This window comes from Pipistrellus hanaki (assembly GCF_964339955.1).
Source record: "Pipistrellus hanaki genome assembly, chromosome: 13".
In the NCBI taxonomy this organism is placed as follows: Eukaryota; Metazoa; Chordata; class Mammalia; order Chiroptera; family Vespertilionidae; genus Pipistrellus; species Pipistrellus hanaki.
The window spans coordinates 29082367-29101328 of record NC_140515.1 but is presented as its reverse complement, the minus strand read 5'-3'; the positions used below and the strand labels follow the sequence as shown (position 1 = coordinate 29101328).

Sequence of the window (18962 nt, the reverse complement as noted above, 5' to 3'; positions counted from 1 at the left end):
AAAGGTGCTGGAACTGATTAAATTGAAGCAGGAGTTTAGTATCATAGCAGTAACTGGTTAAGCGGGGGAAGGGCTCATGTTCTCCACAAAATGTTACAGGTGGGCTGAGAACAGCTTGCATCTCTGGATTCCTAACTGAAAGCTGCTGCTGCTGTGGTAACACCAAGGCCCTCATAATGAGACCTTCTGTGGCTGTTTCAGATCCTGTCGTCCATTGAGCTGCTCCAGCACTCTCTACCGAAAATCAACAGGAGCGCCTCTGAGCCATCCCTGCACCGGGCAGCCCACACCGAGGACATCAATGCCTGCACACTGACCACGTCCCCAAGACTGCCTGTCTTCTAGCTGACTGCACCTGTGCTCAGGCCACCAGGGGAGGAAGGGAAGTCAGCAGGCACCATCTTTCTGCTCCCTTTCTATGGGAGCAGAGAGCTTGTTTTCAGAGAAGCTGCTGCTAAGGACCTTCGACTACTCACAGGGCCTTACTTCATGTTGCCTTCTTTTCTACCCTTTCTGGTCCGGGGAGAAGGAAGCCATTTACCATGCTGGTTTCTCCTGCTCCCTACCTGCATCCTCCATGCTCATGAGCTGAGCCTTCTCCAGATTCACCAGTGGCTGCTGATGGCAATATATGATCTGGGACCCTGGCCATCAGCTAGACAAGTACTTTTAGGGCAAGAAAAAGCACTTGGAGAGAAAATGAAGGTAGGCAGACCAGCCATCATGGCAGGGGGACATGTGGATTTTGAATATCAGCTCCTATAAGGAATGCTTCTCACAGGAAGGACTTTCTTCAGAGATAGTGGCGAGTGATGTGGCTCCAAACAGGAAGTTTTGCACATAATGCACCAAACCACCCAGCACTGTTGAGACCATGGCCGCCTAGAGGCGTCTGCTTTGGTACTATGGAACTTGGGTTTGGGGACCCTTCCTGTGTCGTGGAGGGCTCCAATGCATTGGGATGGTTTCCCAGAAGAGGTGCCGGCCCACCCCGTCCAAGTCTCCGCTCTCTCAGGGAGCAGTCTTCCATCATGCTGAATTTTGTCTTCCAGGAGCTGCCCCTATGGGGTGGGGCCATTGGTCAGCCTTGTCTCTCAACAGTCGTCATGTGTATGCAAGGAAGCCAGGAATACAGGTTTTCTTGATGATTTTGGTTTTAATTGTTTTTATTGCGCCTGACAAAAAAGTTACCTGATGGTTCCTCAATTGTTATTTTAATAAAATAAATTAAATGTAGGCTTACTGGCTGTTTCTTCCTTTTAGAGTAATGTTAAGCTCACAGCTTGAACTCTCCATTTGTTCATCCCTTCTGGAACAGGACTCGAGAAGCACGAAATGGGCCCAGAGCCTCTGCTAGGAATGAATTTAATTCAGCCTTTGCCTGTGTTGTCACCCTTCACTAAAGAGTTAACTATAAAAATTATGCATAAAGCACTCTAAACTCGGGTAAGAATAGACCTTTTTTTTCTACCCACACTTTAATGCATTTTACAAAATATTTGATATCTATAACTGTTTATAAAAATAGGTAAATTCAGGCTTAGAGTGAGTTTGTTCTGATTCACAACATTATGCTCCTTCCATTAAAATCACAACTGATGATAAAAAGACATGCTTAGGACCACTGATGGGTCTGGACCAGGTTTTTTTACAGGTAAGACTAGATAGGTTGGGCAGGAGGCACATACAAGAGCACGTGTGTACCAAGCCCACAGGGGAGAGCTAGGGCCATGTTTCCCTGGAGGCACATGTGTAAGGTTTCCTCCAATCGTGGCTACAACACTAACCAGAAATGAGGGGCTGTACTGATCTACCGCCTCACATTTCCTGCTACTTTACGAGGCCCCCTTACAAGGAAGAAGGTTTATATTCGCTTACTGACTATAGAGCAGTGAGACTCCTGCTCTCGTTTGGGGCACTAAGGCGTGCAGTGCCCATTTTTTGTTTCTGGAAAAGCCCTGTATATATCAGGTTTTGACCACACACAAAGTCTTATGGAAATTCACTATAAGGAATCATTTTTAGGGATGAAGAATCCTTTGGTAAGAAATCTGCTTTAGTGGCAACTGCAAGTTGACTAGTTTCTAGGGAGCTAAAGCTCATGAAGGATAGGAGCCAAGTCTGTTTTAAAAGCAATCAATCAAAACTCCATCTGGCTGTTTAGCTAGTCCCCCTCCCTCCCACCCCCCAAGGAGCTTGAGGTGCAACTAAGATATCAGCTATAAAGTAGTGATTCCATATACTTGTTAACTTTACATCCTTCACTCTTCTCATGGCTGTAATAATGGAGAATGGATGAGAGCCCAGGTTAAAACAACCCCACTCAATCCAAGCCGCACACTACCTGGGGCTGCAGTAAAGGAAGCTCTGCACACCCTACTTGGGAAAGGCTCTGCTGGCGGAGCCCAAGATGCAGGGGCAACCATCTCTCTTCAGGGTTCTGACGACTCCACTCCAGACAGGTGCATGAAGAGGTCCCCGAGCTCTGTCATGTCAACATCTTCAGTGCTGGGGACATGCTGGCTTTCTCGATTCTCGATGAAATCCCAGAGGCGCACTGAATTGAAGAACTGCAAAAATAGCCAGAAAATATGCCTGATTACCAAAAACGACAATATGGAGGCTGAGGAGCTTATTTTTCTTTTGTCTATTTCTGGTTGCCCTGACTATTAAGAGAAAAACTCAGGAGCAGTATCTAGAAATGCCCCTCATTTCTGGTTAGTGTTGTAGCCACGATTGGAGGGAACCTTACACATGTGCCTCCAGGGAAACATGGCCCTCGCTCTCCCCTGTGGGCTTGGTACACACGTGCTCTTGTATGTGCCTCCAATCTCTCTAGTCTTACCTGATGTATACAGGACAGGGTCCCATGCAGTGTGATAGTGCCGCAGTGGTGTGTATACACAAGTAAGTGTGCCTGACTAGAGATAGCAAAGTCCTTACCCTCACGGTGCCTTCTGAACTGAGCTGTTTCCGCGGTTTCTCAGGCTCTGCCAGCCGCCCATCAGGGTAAGCGTGGCGGTAAAGACATTTGTTTCCAAATGGGCAGGTGCCCTTGCCTTGATCAAAGTACTTACACGCTTTTTTCCTAAAAAACAGAAAAAAATCCAAGATGGTGGGAGAATCTAGGGCCTACAACGCTGGGTAGGACTGGTTCACCCTCATGTTTCAGGGAGGGAAGCTGAAGTTCAGAGAGGTTGGGATGCTGATTTCCAAGCTGGATAATACTGGTATTCCCATTGTGACACATGCCCTCGTACAGAACTTGACCTACATGGGTGGCCCACTGTTTTGAGCCTGCAGTGCTCCAAAAAGGCAACTGTCATGGGCTTCAAGGTGCTGAAGCTGGGCTACCCAACAGATCTACCCAGGGAACTTCCCATCCTCGGGGCCAGCAATGATAGGAGCCACAGAGGGGGGAAATGGGGGTGAATTTTAGCAGCTGCCTAAAGTTAGAGGTCTCATCCCAGTTTTCCTTGGTCCCATCCTCTCAGGGGTTCTTAACTATATGCTACAGAAAATGCATAAAACACACGTCTACAACATACAGGTATCAAAATTTAATCCCTCCCCCGCCCCCCCAATCTTTGCCACAGATCCCTATGTTAAAACATTGCAGACGGATCATGAGAATTCTCATGTTTTCTGTTCTAAGGCTTGTGGCCAATCACGAGAATTCTTTTAAAGGATTAAGCAATAACATGTAATAATTTCAAAATGCAATGGGTATTTAACATTTATGTGAAACATTTTTTGTACTCGTTCAATAGAAACTTATCTGGCCACTGGGTAAAGCTAGCAATAAAACTACTGGTCCACAATGTTTTAAGAACCTCTGCTCCTGAGGAAAATGACAGAATTCCCATTTCTCATTACTAAAATGAAATTCTCACAAATGATCCCAAGTTAAAGAAGAGGAAGAGAGCCCCATAACCCAGAGGGCTATCTGGGGGTGCTGAGGAAGAGAAGTTGCAGAATAAAGCCAAATCACCGAAACAAGTGTGGGCTGCTGCCGGGGCAGATGACAAGGGGGACCCCGACTCCAGTGTTTCCAGTGAAAGACCGGTGGTGGAGGGCCCTTCCACCTAGCGCCTGTGCAGACGGGAGGGAACTGCCTTGCTTGCCTGGGCGCTACTCCCACCAGGTCTGATCCCAGGACAGGCGGCAAGGAGTCCACTCAAGCAGAGATGTGTGAACCAGACATCTTCCATGGTCCCCCGCCCCCGAGGTTCTGAGATCTTGAAATGACTCTCAAGCAGTGTGTGCTTACCAGAGTCAGTTGGACACAGGCTTTAATAAACACATCTAGTTCAAAACTATTCTCCAGTTCCTACCCCCAAAATAACTGCTTTTCTTTCTCCAGCCTCTTCTGGTCACCAAGGACAAAAGCCTCCAGATCACTCTCACTCCCTTAGTTCTCAGCACTCACATTCAACTATCACTTCTGCTTACAGAGCAACTCCCAATAGACTGTCCTGTCAGGTCCCACACTGTTGAAGCCCTCAGAGGTGCCATCCTCTAGTACCCACCTGTCAGTCAATTTCTTAATTGGCCTCTTTTCCCACTAGGTTCCAACCTCTATCACAGAGGAGCATCTCCAAATAGTAGGTCACCTGTCCCCCCCACCCCCTTTGACTTGATTCTTTCTAGTCTGTCCCCCATTATCCCTGTGGTGGTAGGTCCTCCCAAATCCTTCTACATACCCCTTTCAACCTCAGTGATCACTTCCACTGCTCCCCAGACACAGAATGTGTACCACCCTGCACCCATGTCCTTCTGTGCACCCACCCCCCACCTTCTCACACACATGGAGAGGCTATTCGTACTTCAGGTTTCTCTGACACTCCTACCCAGGTGCATCCTCTTGCGACATATGGCTTGGGAATTTATCACCAGAAAACCTGTATCATAATTGTCCTTTTGCAATTTCCTATGAAATTATATTTACTAATCTATCCCATAGCCCCCATTGGTGTTACCTGGAAGATGCCTGGTATGTAGTGGGTAATCGGTAAATGTTTGTGGAATGAATAAAAACACAGTCAATAGAAACTGAGGCCAGGAAAGATCGGAACAAGAATTTCTGGACTATTCCAGCAGACCTTCCTACCCTCTGCCTTGCCACTCCTGCCCTCTGGTGGACACATGATAATATCACATGAGGAAAACAACAAGCCTTTCATAATCAATGTACAACTTAAAAAGGAACCTATAGCCCTGACCGGTTTGGGTCAGTGGATAGACTGTCAGCCTGTGGGCCTAAGGGTCCTGGGTTCGATTTCAGACAAGGGCACATGCCTGGGTTCCAGGCTCTATCCCCACTAGGGGGCGTGCAGGAGGCAGCCAATCCATGATTTCTCATCAGTTTCTATCTCTCCCTCTATGAAATCAATAATATATATATATAATTTACTTATTTATTTATTTTTTTAAATGGAACTTATAGGTAGCAGTTTTTATCAAGTAAGCTTCTAGACCTGGCCCAACTGCAAGTATCTAGAAACAAACATTTTTAAAACACCTGAAAGTACTGGAGAATGAACAGCAGTGGGAGGATTCTGTAAGAGATTAGACACCAAGAAGGAGGAAGGGCAAAGAGGTTATCTTTATAGAAAAAATAGCTTTTAGTCAAGAGTAGGCCACAGTTGGGTGTGTCTATGAAGGCTGGCTAAGACTGCCATGGAAAACTTCAGTCCTGGCCTGGAGAACCGAAAGATAACTAGAAGAAACCAGAAACGAAGAAGGGAGAGGAAATATTTGGTGACCAAACTTTTCTAAATTTGGTGAATGACAAAACTTAGATTCAGAGAACAACAAGCAGCATAATATGAAAACAAAACACTCCTTCGTAAAATATATAACTGCTGAAACCCAGGGGAAAAAAGAAATCCCAGAGAAACAATACAATCTGAATTACCACTGACTTATCAGAAACTACAGGGGGCAAATAAGCTCCTAAACACTTGTCTTGCCAGTAATCTTTTTGGATTTGACACCAAAAGCAAAAAATCAAGTGGGTTGCCTCAAACTGAAAGCTTCTGCATGGCAAAGGCAACCTACTGAATGGGACAAAATATTTATAAATTGTATCTGCTGAGGGTTATATTCAGAATATATAAAGAACAAATATAACTCAATAGCAACAAGAACGTTCCATTTTAAAAGGGGCAGAAAGGGAGAAGGGGCCTAGATGAGATTAACCAAAGAACTTATGCATAACCCATGGATACAGACAATATTGTGTGGTGAAGGCCTGAGGGTGGTTCTCTCTCATTGATGTTTCTTTCCCTTTCTAAAATTAAAAAAAATATATTTTCTTAAAAAGATAGGAACATCAATGATGAGAGAGGACCATTGATTGGCTGCCTCATTCATGTCCCACACTGGGAATTGAGCCTGCAACCCAAGCATGTACCCTGACCAGGAATCGAACTGTGATCTCCTGGTTCATAGGTAGATACACAACCACTGAGCTATGCCAGCCAGGCTGTAATACTTTCAACAATAAAGACAAAACATTCTTGTTACTACTTAAAGTACTAGTCTAACTATGACTTTTTAAAGAAAAATAATTTTTTAAGTGCTTTGCTCTTGTGGAGAGAAAAGCAATGTCCTATGTACTTTATATTTTTTATGAAGCGATTTCATTTATTAGTGAAGTTAGATCAGAATATAGAAGTGAAAATACAATATCTAACAGTTATATCTGACTTCATGAGGATATCATGAGTGAAATAAACATTTTAGAGTCAACATGTAACTATGCACTTTTTTGAAACTGCAATAAAGTTATATTAACTTGGGGGGGATAAATAAAAATGGGCAGAAGAGCTAAATAGACGTTTTCCCAAAGAAGACATACAAATGGCCAACAGGTCCATGAAAAGATGCTTGCACATTGCTAATCAGCGAAATATAAATCAAAATCACAAGAAGATATCACCTCATATCCGTTAGAAGAGACATCTGCTCTGGCAGGCATGGCTTAGTGGTCAGAGCATCAGTCTGTGAAGGGTTGTTGGTTCAATTTCTGGTCAAGGGCATGTACCTGGGTTGCAGGTTTGTTCCCCAGCCCCAGTTGCATGCATGTGGGAGGCAGCCAATGAATGTGTCTCACATCAATGTTTCACACCCCCGACAAACACACTTTACTCCTTCCCTGCAACTCCATAAAAATAAATGGAAAAAAATATGCTCGGGTGACATAATCACAAATAAAAAGTTGACCTCAGCTTAGAAACAAGTCCACTGCATCATGGCTTTGCTCATCTCTGTATCTGCAAAGCCCAGCATGATGCCAGAGAGAAGGAAGAAATTCTGAGTGGCCTCAGGCTCCCAAGACCACATCCTCAGTTAGGGGTAAGGAGGAGACTCTGCAGGCAATGGCAAAGATCGAAACAAGAACCAAAGCAGGCACCAGGATCATGCCCAAACTCAAAGCACTTACCCCATTCCTTGTTTAAAAGCTTCAATCAACTCGTTCTTTTTATTCTGATCTTCTACCCAATACACACTTGGAATTACAAACTCTGATATCACCCGGCATTCTGGACAAGACCTGAAATAAGAATCAGTTTAGTATAGAACAGATTAAGTTTCAAATCCTGTGCACATTACACCCTAAACCCTTTGCTCAAATGCATGACCATTCTATATGTTCCCTAACCAACATATTTACTATTAAAAATATGTTTTTCTCAACAACAAAAAGCCCAATTTTAAAGTGGGCAAAGGATATGAGTAAGCATTTTAGAGAAATGCTGAGAAAGCACAGAAAAAGATGCACAATATCATTAGTTATCAGAGAAATGTAAATCAAAGCCACCATAAAAATATTACTTCACACTTACTAGAATACCTAAAATCATAAATAAAGACAATAACAAGTATTAATGACTATGTGGAGAAATTGGAATTTTTCTACATTGCTAGTGGAATGTGAAATGGGTCAGCCACTTTGGAAAATAGTCTGGCAGTTTCTGAAAATGTTAACTCTAGTGGCCATATTACCCAACTACTCCTAGGTATCTACGCAAGAAAAATGAAAACATGTTTTCCATAAAAAAAACAAAAAACTTGTCTACGAATATTCATAGCAGCACCACTCACAATAATCAGAAGATGGAAACAACCCAATGCCCATCAACTGATGAATAGATAAACAAAATGTGGATATCCATACAATGAGATATTTGGCCATAAAAAGGAATGAAGCACTGGAACATGCTATAACATGTTTTGCACTCTAAAAACACCATGTAATGTATAAGAGTTAGCCAGACACAAAAAGGCTAAATCCTAGAAGACTCCGTTTGAGATGGCGAGGATGGTCCCCGGGACAGAAAGTAAATCAGCGGCTGCCAGGGCCTGGAAGCACGGAGGGGTGGGCAAGGACTACAAACAGAGGTTTCTTTTGAGATAATAAAATATTCTAGATTGTAGCAATTAACGGTTGTACAAACTCTGAATATACTGTAAAAAAAACTAAGTTGTATACTTTTGTCTCAATAAAGCTGTTATTTTACCACACAAATGTGTAACTTTAGGCAAGTTATTTGAGCTCATACCTGTTTACTCATCTGTAAAATGAGGAAGACTGTAGGGTCTCTGAGACATAAGTTAATGTGTGAAAAATTTCTAAAACAGTCCACAGCATGCAGTGACTTCGCAATGAGTTAGCTCCCCTCCCCCCTCCCACCTTGTCCCACTGTAGAACGTAAGAATCCTGTGTTGTCATATGTCAATTATATTTCAATACTGGCTTCATGGAGCACATCATGTTTATCAGACATGTGAAATGTTTTACATGCCATTATTCCACTTAATCATCAAATAACCCTATTTTACAGATGGAAAAAATGAAGCTTAAAAAGGCAATAGGCAGCCGAAGCCGGTTTGGTTCAGTGGTAGAGTGTTGGTCTGCAGACTGAAAGGTCCCGGGTTTGATTCCGGTCAGGGGCATGTACATTGGTTGCGTGCACATCCCCATTGGGGGGTGTGCAGGAGGCAGCTGGTCGATGTTTCTCTCTCATCGATGTTTCTAGCTCTCTCTCTCTCCCCCTTCCTCTCTGTAAAAAATCAATAAAATCTATTAAAAAAGAAAAAGAAAAAAAAGAAAAAAAGGCACTAGGCAATTGGCGGAAGGGCAGCCCCCTGTACTGTTAGTGCTGAGCTCAAACAGGCATTGCCATTAACCTGCTGCGTGTCCTTCCAGTGCCCGAGGCTCGGTGGGAACTGTTACCACACATCAAAGGGAACGGCACTCGGGCTCAGGAAGGGGAGTGATGTGCCGGGGCCAGCACATCTCTGCATTGAAACGCCTTTGGATGGAAGAAGATTCCAGATCAAACACACACCCCTTCCTTCTACAGCTAAGACCCCTTGCTGTACTTACTTAATGATTGTGTTCTCGAACTGCTTGGCACACCTCCACTGCCGGATGCAGGACAAGCAGTACGTGTGATTGCAGTTGGAGAGAATCCCAAACCTCCTCTCAGAGGCGGACGCCTTCTCGAGGATCACTTCCATGCAGATGCTGCACACTTTGTCCTGGCTTGCCTGGAAGGCGAAGGCCTTTTCCATCTCGTGTTCAAATGTTGACATGCAGATCTGAAGTACAGAGAGGAGGGAAAGCTTAGGTCTGGGCTGCTGAGTAGCGGGGAGAGCTGGGGGCAGCTGCCAGCCACACTGCCACAATCGAGACCAGGAAAGAACTCAGACTGTGGCTGCTTTATGCAGGTACAGCAATCCCTGGATTCAAGACACGACACTCTCTCAGGACACAAAGAGGACTTAAAGCCATCACTGGCCCAGCGCCTTGCTTTCCTAGCATGATACGGTCACTTCCAGTTAGAGCCGAGACCATGGCTGTCCCAAAGGCTAGCGCAGCAGTGTGGGATCACAGAGTTCACAAGAACCGGGATCCTGGTCCCCTCGCCCCTCTAGGCAGCCTTCCTCACTCTGAACCACACCGATACCAGAAACGCCAAATAATCCTTAACTTAAAACATCAGGCTGGCAGTACAGAGTCAGAGGTAAGCAGAGAATACACTATTTAATGAATCCATTTATTCAGGAAGCAGGTGACACCAGTACTGTGTATCAGGCATTACAGTCCAAGAAGAGTACAAAGACCTCGGCTCTGCCCGGCGCTCACATGGACACAGATGGGAGATAAGTCAACGCGAACAGCACAGACCTCAGCACACCTGGGAGGAGCTCTAATTCTGCACTCACTGAACACTCTGGGAAGACACGGAGAGTGGCGGACACGACCTCCACATCCAGGGAGGAGCTCCTCAGGGGTTCTACACACAGCTGTGGCTCCTCCCCTCTCTCACCCATCTTCGAGCACAGGGCCCACTGAGAGGCAGTGCCTCCTACACTGGCACCTAATGACCTGAAAGGCCCCTTCCAACACGTGGCCCCTCAAATTCTCCAGGTTCAGCCTGGCTAGATTGTAGCCACAATGCCATGTAAACCTAGGGAGGAAGGGTGTGTGTGTGATGTGTGTGACAGACACACACACACCAGGCTCCTGAGGCTGGATTTATTTTCTGAACTTTGCATAGCTTTATGCTTCTGAGATCTCTCCTTTTCCTTTTATTCTAAACTAGAGGCCCAGTGCACAAAATTCATGCATGGGTAGGGTCTCTAGCAGCTGCCAGCTGCCTGCTGCTTCCACCAGCCGGGGTCTGCCTTCGCACTTGCATTGGCCTGGTGCACCTGCTCACCTGCTCCACCACCCGCCGTGGTCCCAACTCTCATAAGGGCCCATTGGGCCAGCAGCACCTCCACGCTGCCTGCTGCCAGCACCACATTACCAACAACCACCATGTTCTGTGCCGCCCCCTGGTGGTCAGTGCACATATAACTTCCAGTCGGTGGAACTCCCACCCATGGGGACAATTTGCATATTAGCCTTTTATTATATAGGATAATCAAGAATTGTCAAGTGACAACAGAAAAGGACTTGAAAATAGGGTGTAAATATGCCAGGTACATAATACAGGTATTATTAGCAGTCAGATGCTTGCAGAAATACCAACAATTTTGTCACATAGTGCTTTTCAAATTTCTTAAAATGAGTTCACATGAAGTCTTGTAACTTTACCTTCTCATGAGCTTTCCTCTGCTCTGGGTCGAAGGGATGCAGGACCTGGAGCCTGCAGATCTCACACATCTCCCCGTGCAGGTAGACACAGGCGTCCCCAAAGCGGCACTCCCCGGCGGCGGCATAGGGGCACAGCTGCTCCTCGCTGCTGTAGGAGCTGCTGGCTTCCAAGTAATCCAGGCCACTCCGTATTGCATCAAGGTAGGAATTCGGCCTCATCTCTGGGCTACTCTGGGCGTCACTGCCTCCTGGATTATTCACTACACTTGGGCAAGCCTTTTCTTCATCCATGCCACAGAGATCTTAAAACAAAACACACAGCACACACATAAATGAAAACTGGCCCAACCATTCTGGTAAGCAGCTAGTCAAAACCTGGCAGATTAAGCAACTCTGACCTTGGGAATTTCACTCTTGGAACATATAGGAAAAAACAGGCCAAGAGAGAAAAATAAAAGAAATAGCATAAAATGCTCATAGTGACATTAACTTAAAAGCATAGTTAGCAACACAAGGAAATAGCATAACAGACCATGATATACTTATACAAAAGAACACTAAAGTTGCTTTCTAAAAATAGCAAGTATAGAAATGTCAACATTTGGACCAGTTAATACAAAAACATATATATCAGTGTGTGTGTGTGTGTGTGTGTGTGTGTGTGTGTGTGTGTGTCAGTCAAAGGGAAATTAGAATGTGGTCAACAGAATACAGTGTTTTCTTTTATACCCGTAAAGTTATGTATCATTTTAAAGTGAATTAGAATTAATGAAAACCTGAAACTTGTCCTACGGCCTCCTCTTCTCACCCTGGAGCCCTTCCCCACCCATTACACACGTCCCTTTTTAGAGGACATATTTAATGGATCACTTACTTGTTTGCTTAGGATGGAATCTGCCTATCTTAAAATCACACATTCCGAGATCTAGAAATCCCTTCACCAGATGAGAACCAGCCAACAAAAACAACTTTTATGATTTTTAGCTTTCTTTCTGCCCAAATCCTGTTCCAGGGTACAGATCACTCCCCAAACCCCAATATGCCATTCTTTTTACCAAAAGTGCAACCTAAAATGGCAAACACCATAAAAACCAAGACCATGTACTGACCAAGGGGTAAAACAGTGAGTGATACATGCTCTTTATCAAAATACATAGCTTTGACATGAACAGTTTGATGCTCCTCAGAATTGGGCAACAACCTGTGCAGATGGTAGTTAACAAGCCGACAAAAAAGTCAGTTTATATTTTGCCAGGCCAAACTTAGGGTTCAGCCCAGCCGTGGGCACAAGGCCAAATGCACCATCTGAATACTCTGCATTCAGACAGGTTGGAGGGGTATTAGGTCAGCAACTCTCTTGTCAAGAGAAAACCAGAAAGGAATATGAAAAAAAAAAAAAAAAAAAAAAAAAAAAAAAAAGACAAGACTGCTTTTCAGAATGAGACAACAAAAGGATTCCGCTCACTCACTTCGGTCTCTAAGTACCAATGTTCTTTTCTCACGTTTCCCAGGCTCGTGTAAGTTAGTTTTCACAATAGGCGCAGTGAGGTCGGAAGGAGGGTGAGGACTGTGGAAGCCCGGGGAGGGCACGCTGTGGGGCACGGAGCCCACAGCACCACCAGCTGCAGCAGAGGGCCTTGTGTGATCATATCTAAACAAAACACACAGCAGATGCATTATGGACACACTACAAGCACGTCTCCCACACTGCCCAGATGCAGAAAGCCCTTCCTTCTGCTCCATTTACAGAGGTGGAGAATGAAACAAGCTCTCCCCTTATTTTAACTGATAAAAGGCTTATCAATTTTAAAAACTGCCTGGCAATTCAGAGTGAGTAGAAAATTCACCTAAGTGTCTTTGTAGGACATGAGTGGGGCAGACATACTGCCTCAGAACACAAAAAGAAACCCTGAAAATTCCTGACAGATGTTGAACTGAAATCTCCTGACATCCAATCCAGCGTTCTTTCGGGCAGGAGTCTATACAATGTTAACAATGGCCAGTGTAACAGCTGGAGACCAGCCTTCCTGGCTGTCTCTCTGGGGCATCACTGGCAGGGGTAGGGCAAGGTGGGCCAACTGCCATTATCCCATAGGCAGCCAGAGGAAGGGCTTTGCAACCCGGGAAAAAACAGAGCAGCTATTCATTAGGAAAGGACAGGAACAGATTTGGAAATATTTCCTTGTTTTAGAAGTTACAAAGTTGCCTACATATGTCAGTGGTAAAAAGAAAATTCTTTTTATATATATATATATTATTGATTTTTTACAGAGAGGAAGAGAGAAAGATAGAGAGTTAGAAACATCGATGAGAGAGAATCATTGGTCAGCTGCCTCTTGCTCACCCCCTCCTGGGGATGTGCCTACAACCAACGTACATGCCCTGGACCGAAATCGAACCTGGGACCTTTCAGTCCGCAGGCTGACGCTCTATCCACTGAGCCAAACCGGTTTCAGCATAAAAAGAAAATTCTATATACATAATTGTTCATAGCAAAAAAAAACAAACAAAGCAAAACCGGAAGTCATTTAAATTTCTAATGGAGTCACAGATGTGACATTTCTAATGTGATGATCTGTTAACATTATGTAACATTATAAAATAGCAGCATAGGAAAATGCTTATGACATGTTAAGTAGGGGGGAAAAAAGCAAGATATAAAATTTTATATATACCATGGGTGCAATTTTATAACTAGAGACTTATAAAAATGAAGCATGAAAAGTGATTCTGAAAAATTAAGTTTTGGGTACTGAAATTGAGGTTTCAAAATTATTTGCCATACTTTTTGTAATGTTGTCATATTACTTTTAAATTTAAAATTTCCCCTCAAGATCCATGTTCCAAATAAAGGATCCGAATCCTAGATAATATTTAACCCAGTGTAACAATTGGGGCAGTGGCGGGGTTCTTGCCTGCATCGAGTTCCATAGGCACAGTAGCCCTTCTGATAGTACTTGCAGATGGTGGATGGCTTGCTGTTTGCCAAGTCATGTGAGAACAGGCATTGGTTTCCTTCCCGACACACACCATGCATAAAATACCTGAAGAGACAAGCAGAGGCATAAAACTTTTAGAAGCATACTTTGCTGTATAAAATCAACATATTTTATAACCTAGCATATAAATATCTATTGTGTACATATTATGTCATCAAGGCTGTATTTGGCACTAGAGATATATTTCCTTGATTCTAAGACATAATGATTTTTAGATATACCACAAGTAATTCAAGGGGAAAAAATTACTCCATAATATTTTTTCTGGAAGAAAAATGACCCCAAAATTTTCAATTTTAAGATACATCCTCTTGATTTGAGTTACATGTGTAAAATGTGCACTTCATAATTGTGAAAATACGGCTCCTTCTTTTTCATGGAGCTTACATGGTATGGTTATAATGGAGTCAGAGACCTGAGCCCAAGATCCAGCCTATCACCTATGAGTAAGTCACAAAACCAGCTTCCCTGGGCCTCACTATCTTTATCTACAAAATGAAAGTCATACAACCCATTTTATTGGGTTGTGGTGAGCATCAAAAGATTTATGTATCCTATCCTATATAATAAAAGCCTAATATGCAAATTGACCCAACCAGTGAACAACTAGTTGCTATGACGAGCACTAACCACCAGGGGACAGATGCTCATTGCAAGAGCAGCCCCCAGCCCAGCCTAGACAGGTGCCAGAGGGGGCCCCACAAATCAGCCCTGATTGTCAGCCAGGCTGAGGGACCTTACCCATGCTCAAATTTTGTGCACTGAGCCGTGTGTGTGTGTGTGTGTGTGTGTGTGTGTGTGAATGTTCCACTGTGATGTCTAATTCTGGCCCTGAAAGAATAACTGGGAGGCATTCGTATTCTGTCCAATCAGAGTAGAGAAATGGGATTGAATACTCAGAGCAAACAGTAAAGAGACCACAGAGGGGCACACCAGGTATTAAGGGTAAATAAGTCCTAAAGTAGAGAGTATTTTAGATATACCCTAATAGAAAATATCTTAGCCAAAACACACATTAATACTCTTTGAAAGAAGACAAAATCCAAATGCTCAAAAACACTAATATTTGGTATTCATCAAAAGTTAATAGATATGCCAAAAAGCAGGCAAAAATGCAACCCAAAACTAGGAGAAAAATTAGTCAGTAATAGGAATAACAGATGATGAAATTAGTGGACAAAGATTTTTTTTAAAAAATATATTTTATTGAGAGGATCCAAGATGGCTGCACAGGTAAACACCTAACCACAGCCGCACACAACAATTTCAATAAAATACAACTAAAATATAAAATGGACATTACCCAGAACTACAGGAAAGTCAACTAACTGGAAATTCTACAACGAGAAGCAAGGAGAAAACCCGAAGGAAAAGCAGAGGAGCTGTAAAAGCCTAAGGTATGGAGACACACAGCGCGCTCGGAGAGGACGGAGCCGGAGAGAAGGGGCGACTGATTGCCTGGCTGGCGTTCCCTAGCGGGAAGGAGATAAAAGCTCTGGACTGTGCTGAACCCCAGACTGAACAGCGCTGAACCCCAGTTCTAGGCCAGACCCTGGGGATCCAGGCACAAACAGAGGGAGCCTGGGCTGTGAGGCGGAATATCAGGGGAGCGGCGAAAGGCAAAGCCCCCGGAGGCACGCACATTGCGCGCAGAGGACGGACTGTTGACTCTACTGCTAGATTGCCCTAGCGGGAAGGAGACAAAAGCTCCGGACTGTGCTGAGCCCCAGTTCCGACTGCTTTGAACCCCAGTTCTAGGCCAGACCCTGGGGACCCAGGCTTATACAGAGGGAGCTGGGCTGTAAGGTGGAACCCCAGGGGAGCGGTGAAAGATGCGCACATTGCCCCAGGAGGCGCGCACATTGCACGCAGAGAAGGGACGGTTGGCTGTGCCGCGGGATTGCCCTGGCGGGAAGGAGACAAAAACTCCAGACTGCTCTTAATCCCACTTCCAACTGAACTGAACCCCAGTTCCGGGTTCATTGGAGGAGAGACTAGACTGGTAGCAGGCAAAACTCGAGTGCACCTCACTCTCAGAGGTGCTTGCAGCGAGTACTGAAGGACACTAAGGAACACTGAGACTCAGGAGCCGCATAGGGCGTGGCTGACGTGGCTGAAGGAAGCCAAGGCTGTAGGCTCCACCCTGAAACCCCGCCCCATCAGGGAAGCTGCGAAAATGCCGAGACAACGAAATAGATCACAAATGAAAGAAATGGAGGACAAAAAGCGACTGGATATAGAGTTCAAAACCACACTTATAAGGTTGTTCAAGAATATCCTAGAAAAGGCCGATAAACAGGACCTATGAGGATATGAAAACGGATCAATTAGAAATAATAAGGGATCAACAAGAAATAAAGAATACATTGACTGAAATAAGAAATATTATACAGAGTCCTAAAAACAGAATGGAAGATCGCAAGAATCAAGTCAAAGATTTGGAATATAAAGAACCAGAAGACCCTCCTCCGCAGAAGCAAGAAGACAAGAGAACCCAGAAAGTTGAAGATAATGTAAGAAAACTCTGGGACAACTTCAAGCGAACCAACATCAGAATTATGGGGGTCCCAGAAGATAAGAGAGAGCAAGATATTGAAAACATACTGAAAGAAATAGTGACAGAAAACTTCCCCCACCTGGTGAAAGAATTAGACTTACAAGTCCAGGAAGCACACAGAACTCCAAACAAAAGGAACCCAAAAAGGAACACACCAAGACACATCATAATTAAAATTCCAAGAGCAAAAGACAAAGAGAGAATATTAAAAGCAGCAAGAGCAAAGCAGGTAGTTACCTATAAAGGAGCACCCATACAATTGTCAACTGATTTCTCAACAGAAACCAGGTCAGACGGGAATGGCAAGAAATATTCAAGGTGATAAATAGTAAGAATCTACAGCCAAAAATAATCTACCCAGCAAAGCTATCATTCAGAATCGAAGGCCAGATAAAGAGCTTCACCAATAAAAAAAAGCTAAAGGAGTTCATCACCACCAAACCAGAATTATATGCATTACTGAAGGGGGTTCTTTTGGAAGAGAAAGTAAATAAAGAAAAACTATGAACAACAAATATGTAACTATCAACAAGTGAATCTAAAAACAAAAAAAAAATTTTTTTTTTTAAAAATCTGATGAACAATATTAACTGTTAAATATAATAGAATCAGAGGTATGGAAGGGGAGTGAACTGACGATTCTTGGGGGAAAAAGAGAGATGGGGGTGTGGGAAGAGACTGAACATAAACTGTGCACCTATGGATGAGGACAATGATGGGTGGGGAAAGGGCAGAGGGTGGGGTGGGAACCTGGTGGAGGGGAGCAACGGAGTGGGGGGGAAAAGAGGAACATCTGTAATAATATGAATAAAGGAAAAAAAAAAGAAAGAAAATATATATTTTTTATTGATTTTTTACAGAGAGGAAGGAGAGAGGGATAGAGAGTTAGAAACATCGATGAGAGACATAGATCAGCTGCCTCTTGCACACCCCCTATTGGGGATGTGCCCGCAACCAAGGTACATGCCCTTGACCAGAATTGAACCTGGGACCCTTGAGTCCACAGGCCGACGCTCTATCCACTGAGCCAAACTGGTTTTGGTGACAAAGATTCTTATAACAGCTCTTTTAAATATGCTCAATATGCTGAAGGATCCAAAGGAAAACATATGACTGGTTGGTAGGGGGCGGGGCCTATGAGTGGGCAGTGCCAGGACAGCCAAGGTGGGCACCATTGGGCAGAGGGAGGGGATGGCGATCAGAGGGGCGGGGTAGAGGGAGGGGATGGCGACTGCTGGCTGCAGGAGATGGAGGGTGAGGCTGGAGCTGCCCCCTGGTAGTCAGTGTGCTCCCACAGGAGAGTGCCACTCAGGCAAAAGTTGGGCTGACGGTTGGTCAGCACAGTGGCAGTGGCAGGAGCCTCTCCTGCTTCTGTGGCAGCAATAAGGATGTCCAACTGATGGCTTAGGCCCACTTCTCATGGGCCTAAGCCACAGTCTAATATACCTTGAAGGCTCCTGGACTGCAAGAATGCACAGGCCAGGCTGACGGACCCTCCCCCCACCCCAAGTGCACTAATTTTCGTGCACTGGGCCTCTAGTCCTATCTAATAAAAGAATAATATGCAAGTTGACCATACCAGCTTCACCCACCAGCCATGCTCAGCAGCCAATCAGAGCAAGTATGCAAATAAACCCAACCAAGATGGCTACAGCCATAGAGAGCAGGAGGGAGGCTTGGGATTCCCTGACCATGGAGGAAGCTAAGCTTTCCGCCTGCCCTTGCCTGCCTAAGCCTCCACTCAAGGCTACAAAGTTTCAATTATAGAAGGTAAACAAATTCCAACAGAAATGGCTGCAGCCACGGAGCAAGCAGGAGGCTTGGCTCCGCTCCAGGCTACAAAGTTTCAATTATAGAAGATACATAAAATCCCAGATGCCAAGGCCTCTGCTTAGGCCACTAGGGGGCGTGGCTGGCCTGCAAACCATCACAGGCCTCTTGCCCAGGCCACCCCACACCCCAAGAAAACCCCCACCCTGATCTGGGATACCCTTCAGGGCCCCAACCCATGCACTAGGCCTCTATTCTAATAAAAGAGTAACATGCAGATGGACCATCACTCCAACACACAAGATGGCTGCCCCCATGTGGTCAAAGATCTTGCCCCCATGTGGACACAAGATGGCCACCACAAGATGGCCAGCAGGGAAGGGCAGTTGGGAGGGATCAGGCCTTCAAAGGAGGGCAGTTGGGGGCAAACAAGCTGGCAGGGGAGCAGTTAGATATCAATCGGGCTGGCAGCAGAGTGGTTAGGGGGTGATCAGGCTGGGTGCAATGTCTCAGTGGAGGTCAT

General features: G+C 44.7%; 2 protein-coding genes across 4 annotated transcripts in view; one reads left to right on the top strand and one right to left on the bottom strand.

Annotated features, from left to right (window-relative positions):
* RAF1 (Raf-1 proto-oncogene, serine/threonine kinase) overlaps nucleotides 1–1242 on the top strand; it is a 62793-nt gene extending 61551 nt beyond the window's left edge. The window contains exon 17 of the mRNA XM_084902586.1: nucleotides 202–1242. Coding sequence (XP_084758712.1) covers nucleotides 202–345 — 144 coding nt within the window. The 3' untranslated portion in view covers nucleotides 346–1242. The remainder of the gene's footprint in view (nucleotides 1–201) is intronic.
* The window catches only part of MKRN2 (makorin ring finger protein 2), a 42703-nt gene that overhangs the window by 13698 nt on the left and 10043 nt on the right, over nucleotides 1–18962 (bottom strand). Inside the window, exons 2-9 of one of the 3 annotated variants that reach the window (XR_014796669.1) lie at nucleotides 14029–14157; nucleotides 12583–12764; nucleotides 11114–11415; nucleotides 9395–9609; nucleotides 7448–7558; nucleotides 2944–3088; nucleotides 2345–2570; nucleotides 1137–1353 (exon numbers count right to left, since the gene is read on the bottom strand). Coding sequence is in view for 1 of the 3 variants with exons in the window: in XM_084902627.1 (XP_084758753.1) it covers nucleotides 2433–2570; nucleotides 2944–3088; nucleotides 7448–7558; nucleotides 9395–9609; nucleotides 11114–11415; nucleotides 12583–12764; nucleotides 14029–14157 (1222 nt within the window). In the remaining 2 variants the exon portion in view is untranslated. Of the gene's footprint in view, nucleotides 1–1136; nucleotides 2571–2943; nucleotides 3089–7447; nucleotides 7559–9394; nucleotides 9610–11113; nucleotides 11416–12582; nucleotides 12765–14028; nucleotides 14158–18962 lie in introns of those variants that run through there. The other 2 variants (XR_014796668.1, XM_084902627.1) reach the window with 2 other exon arrangements.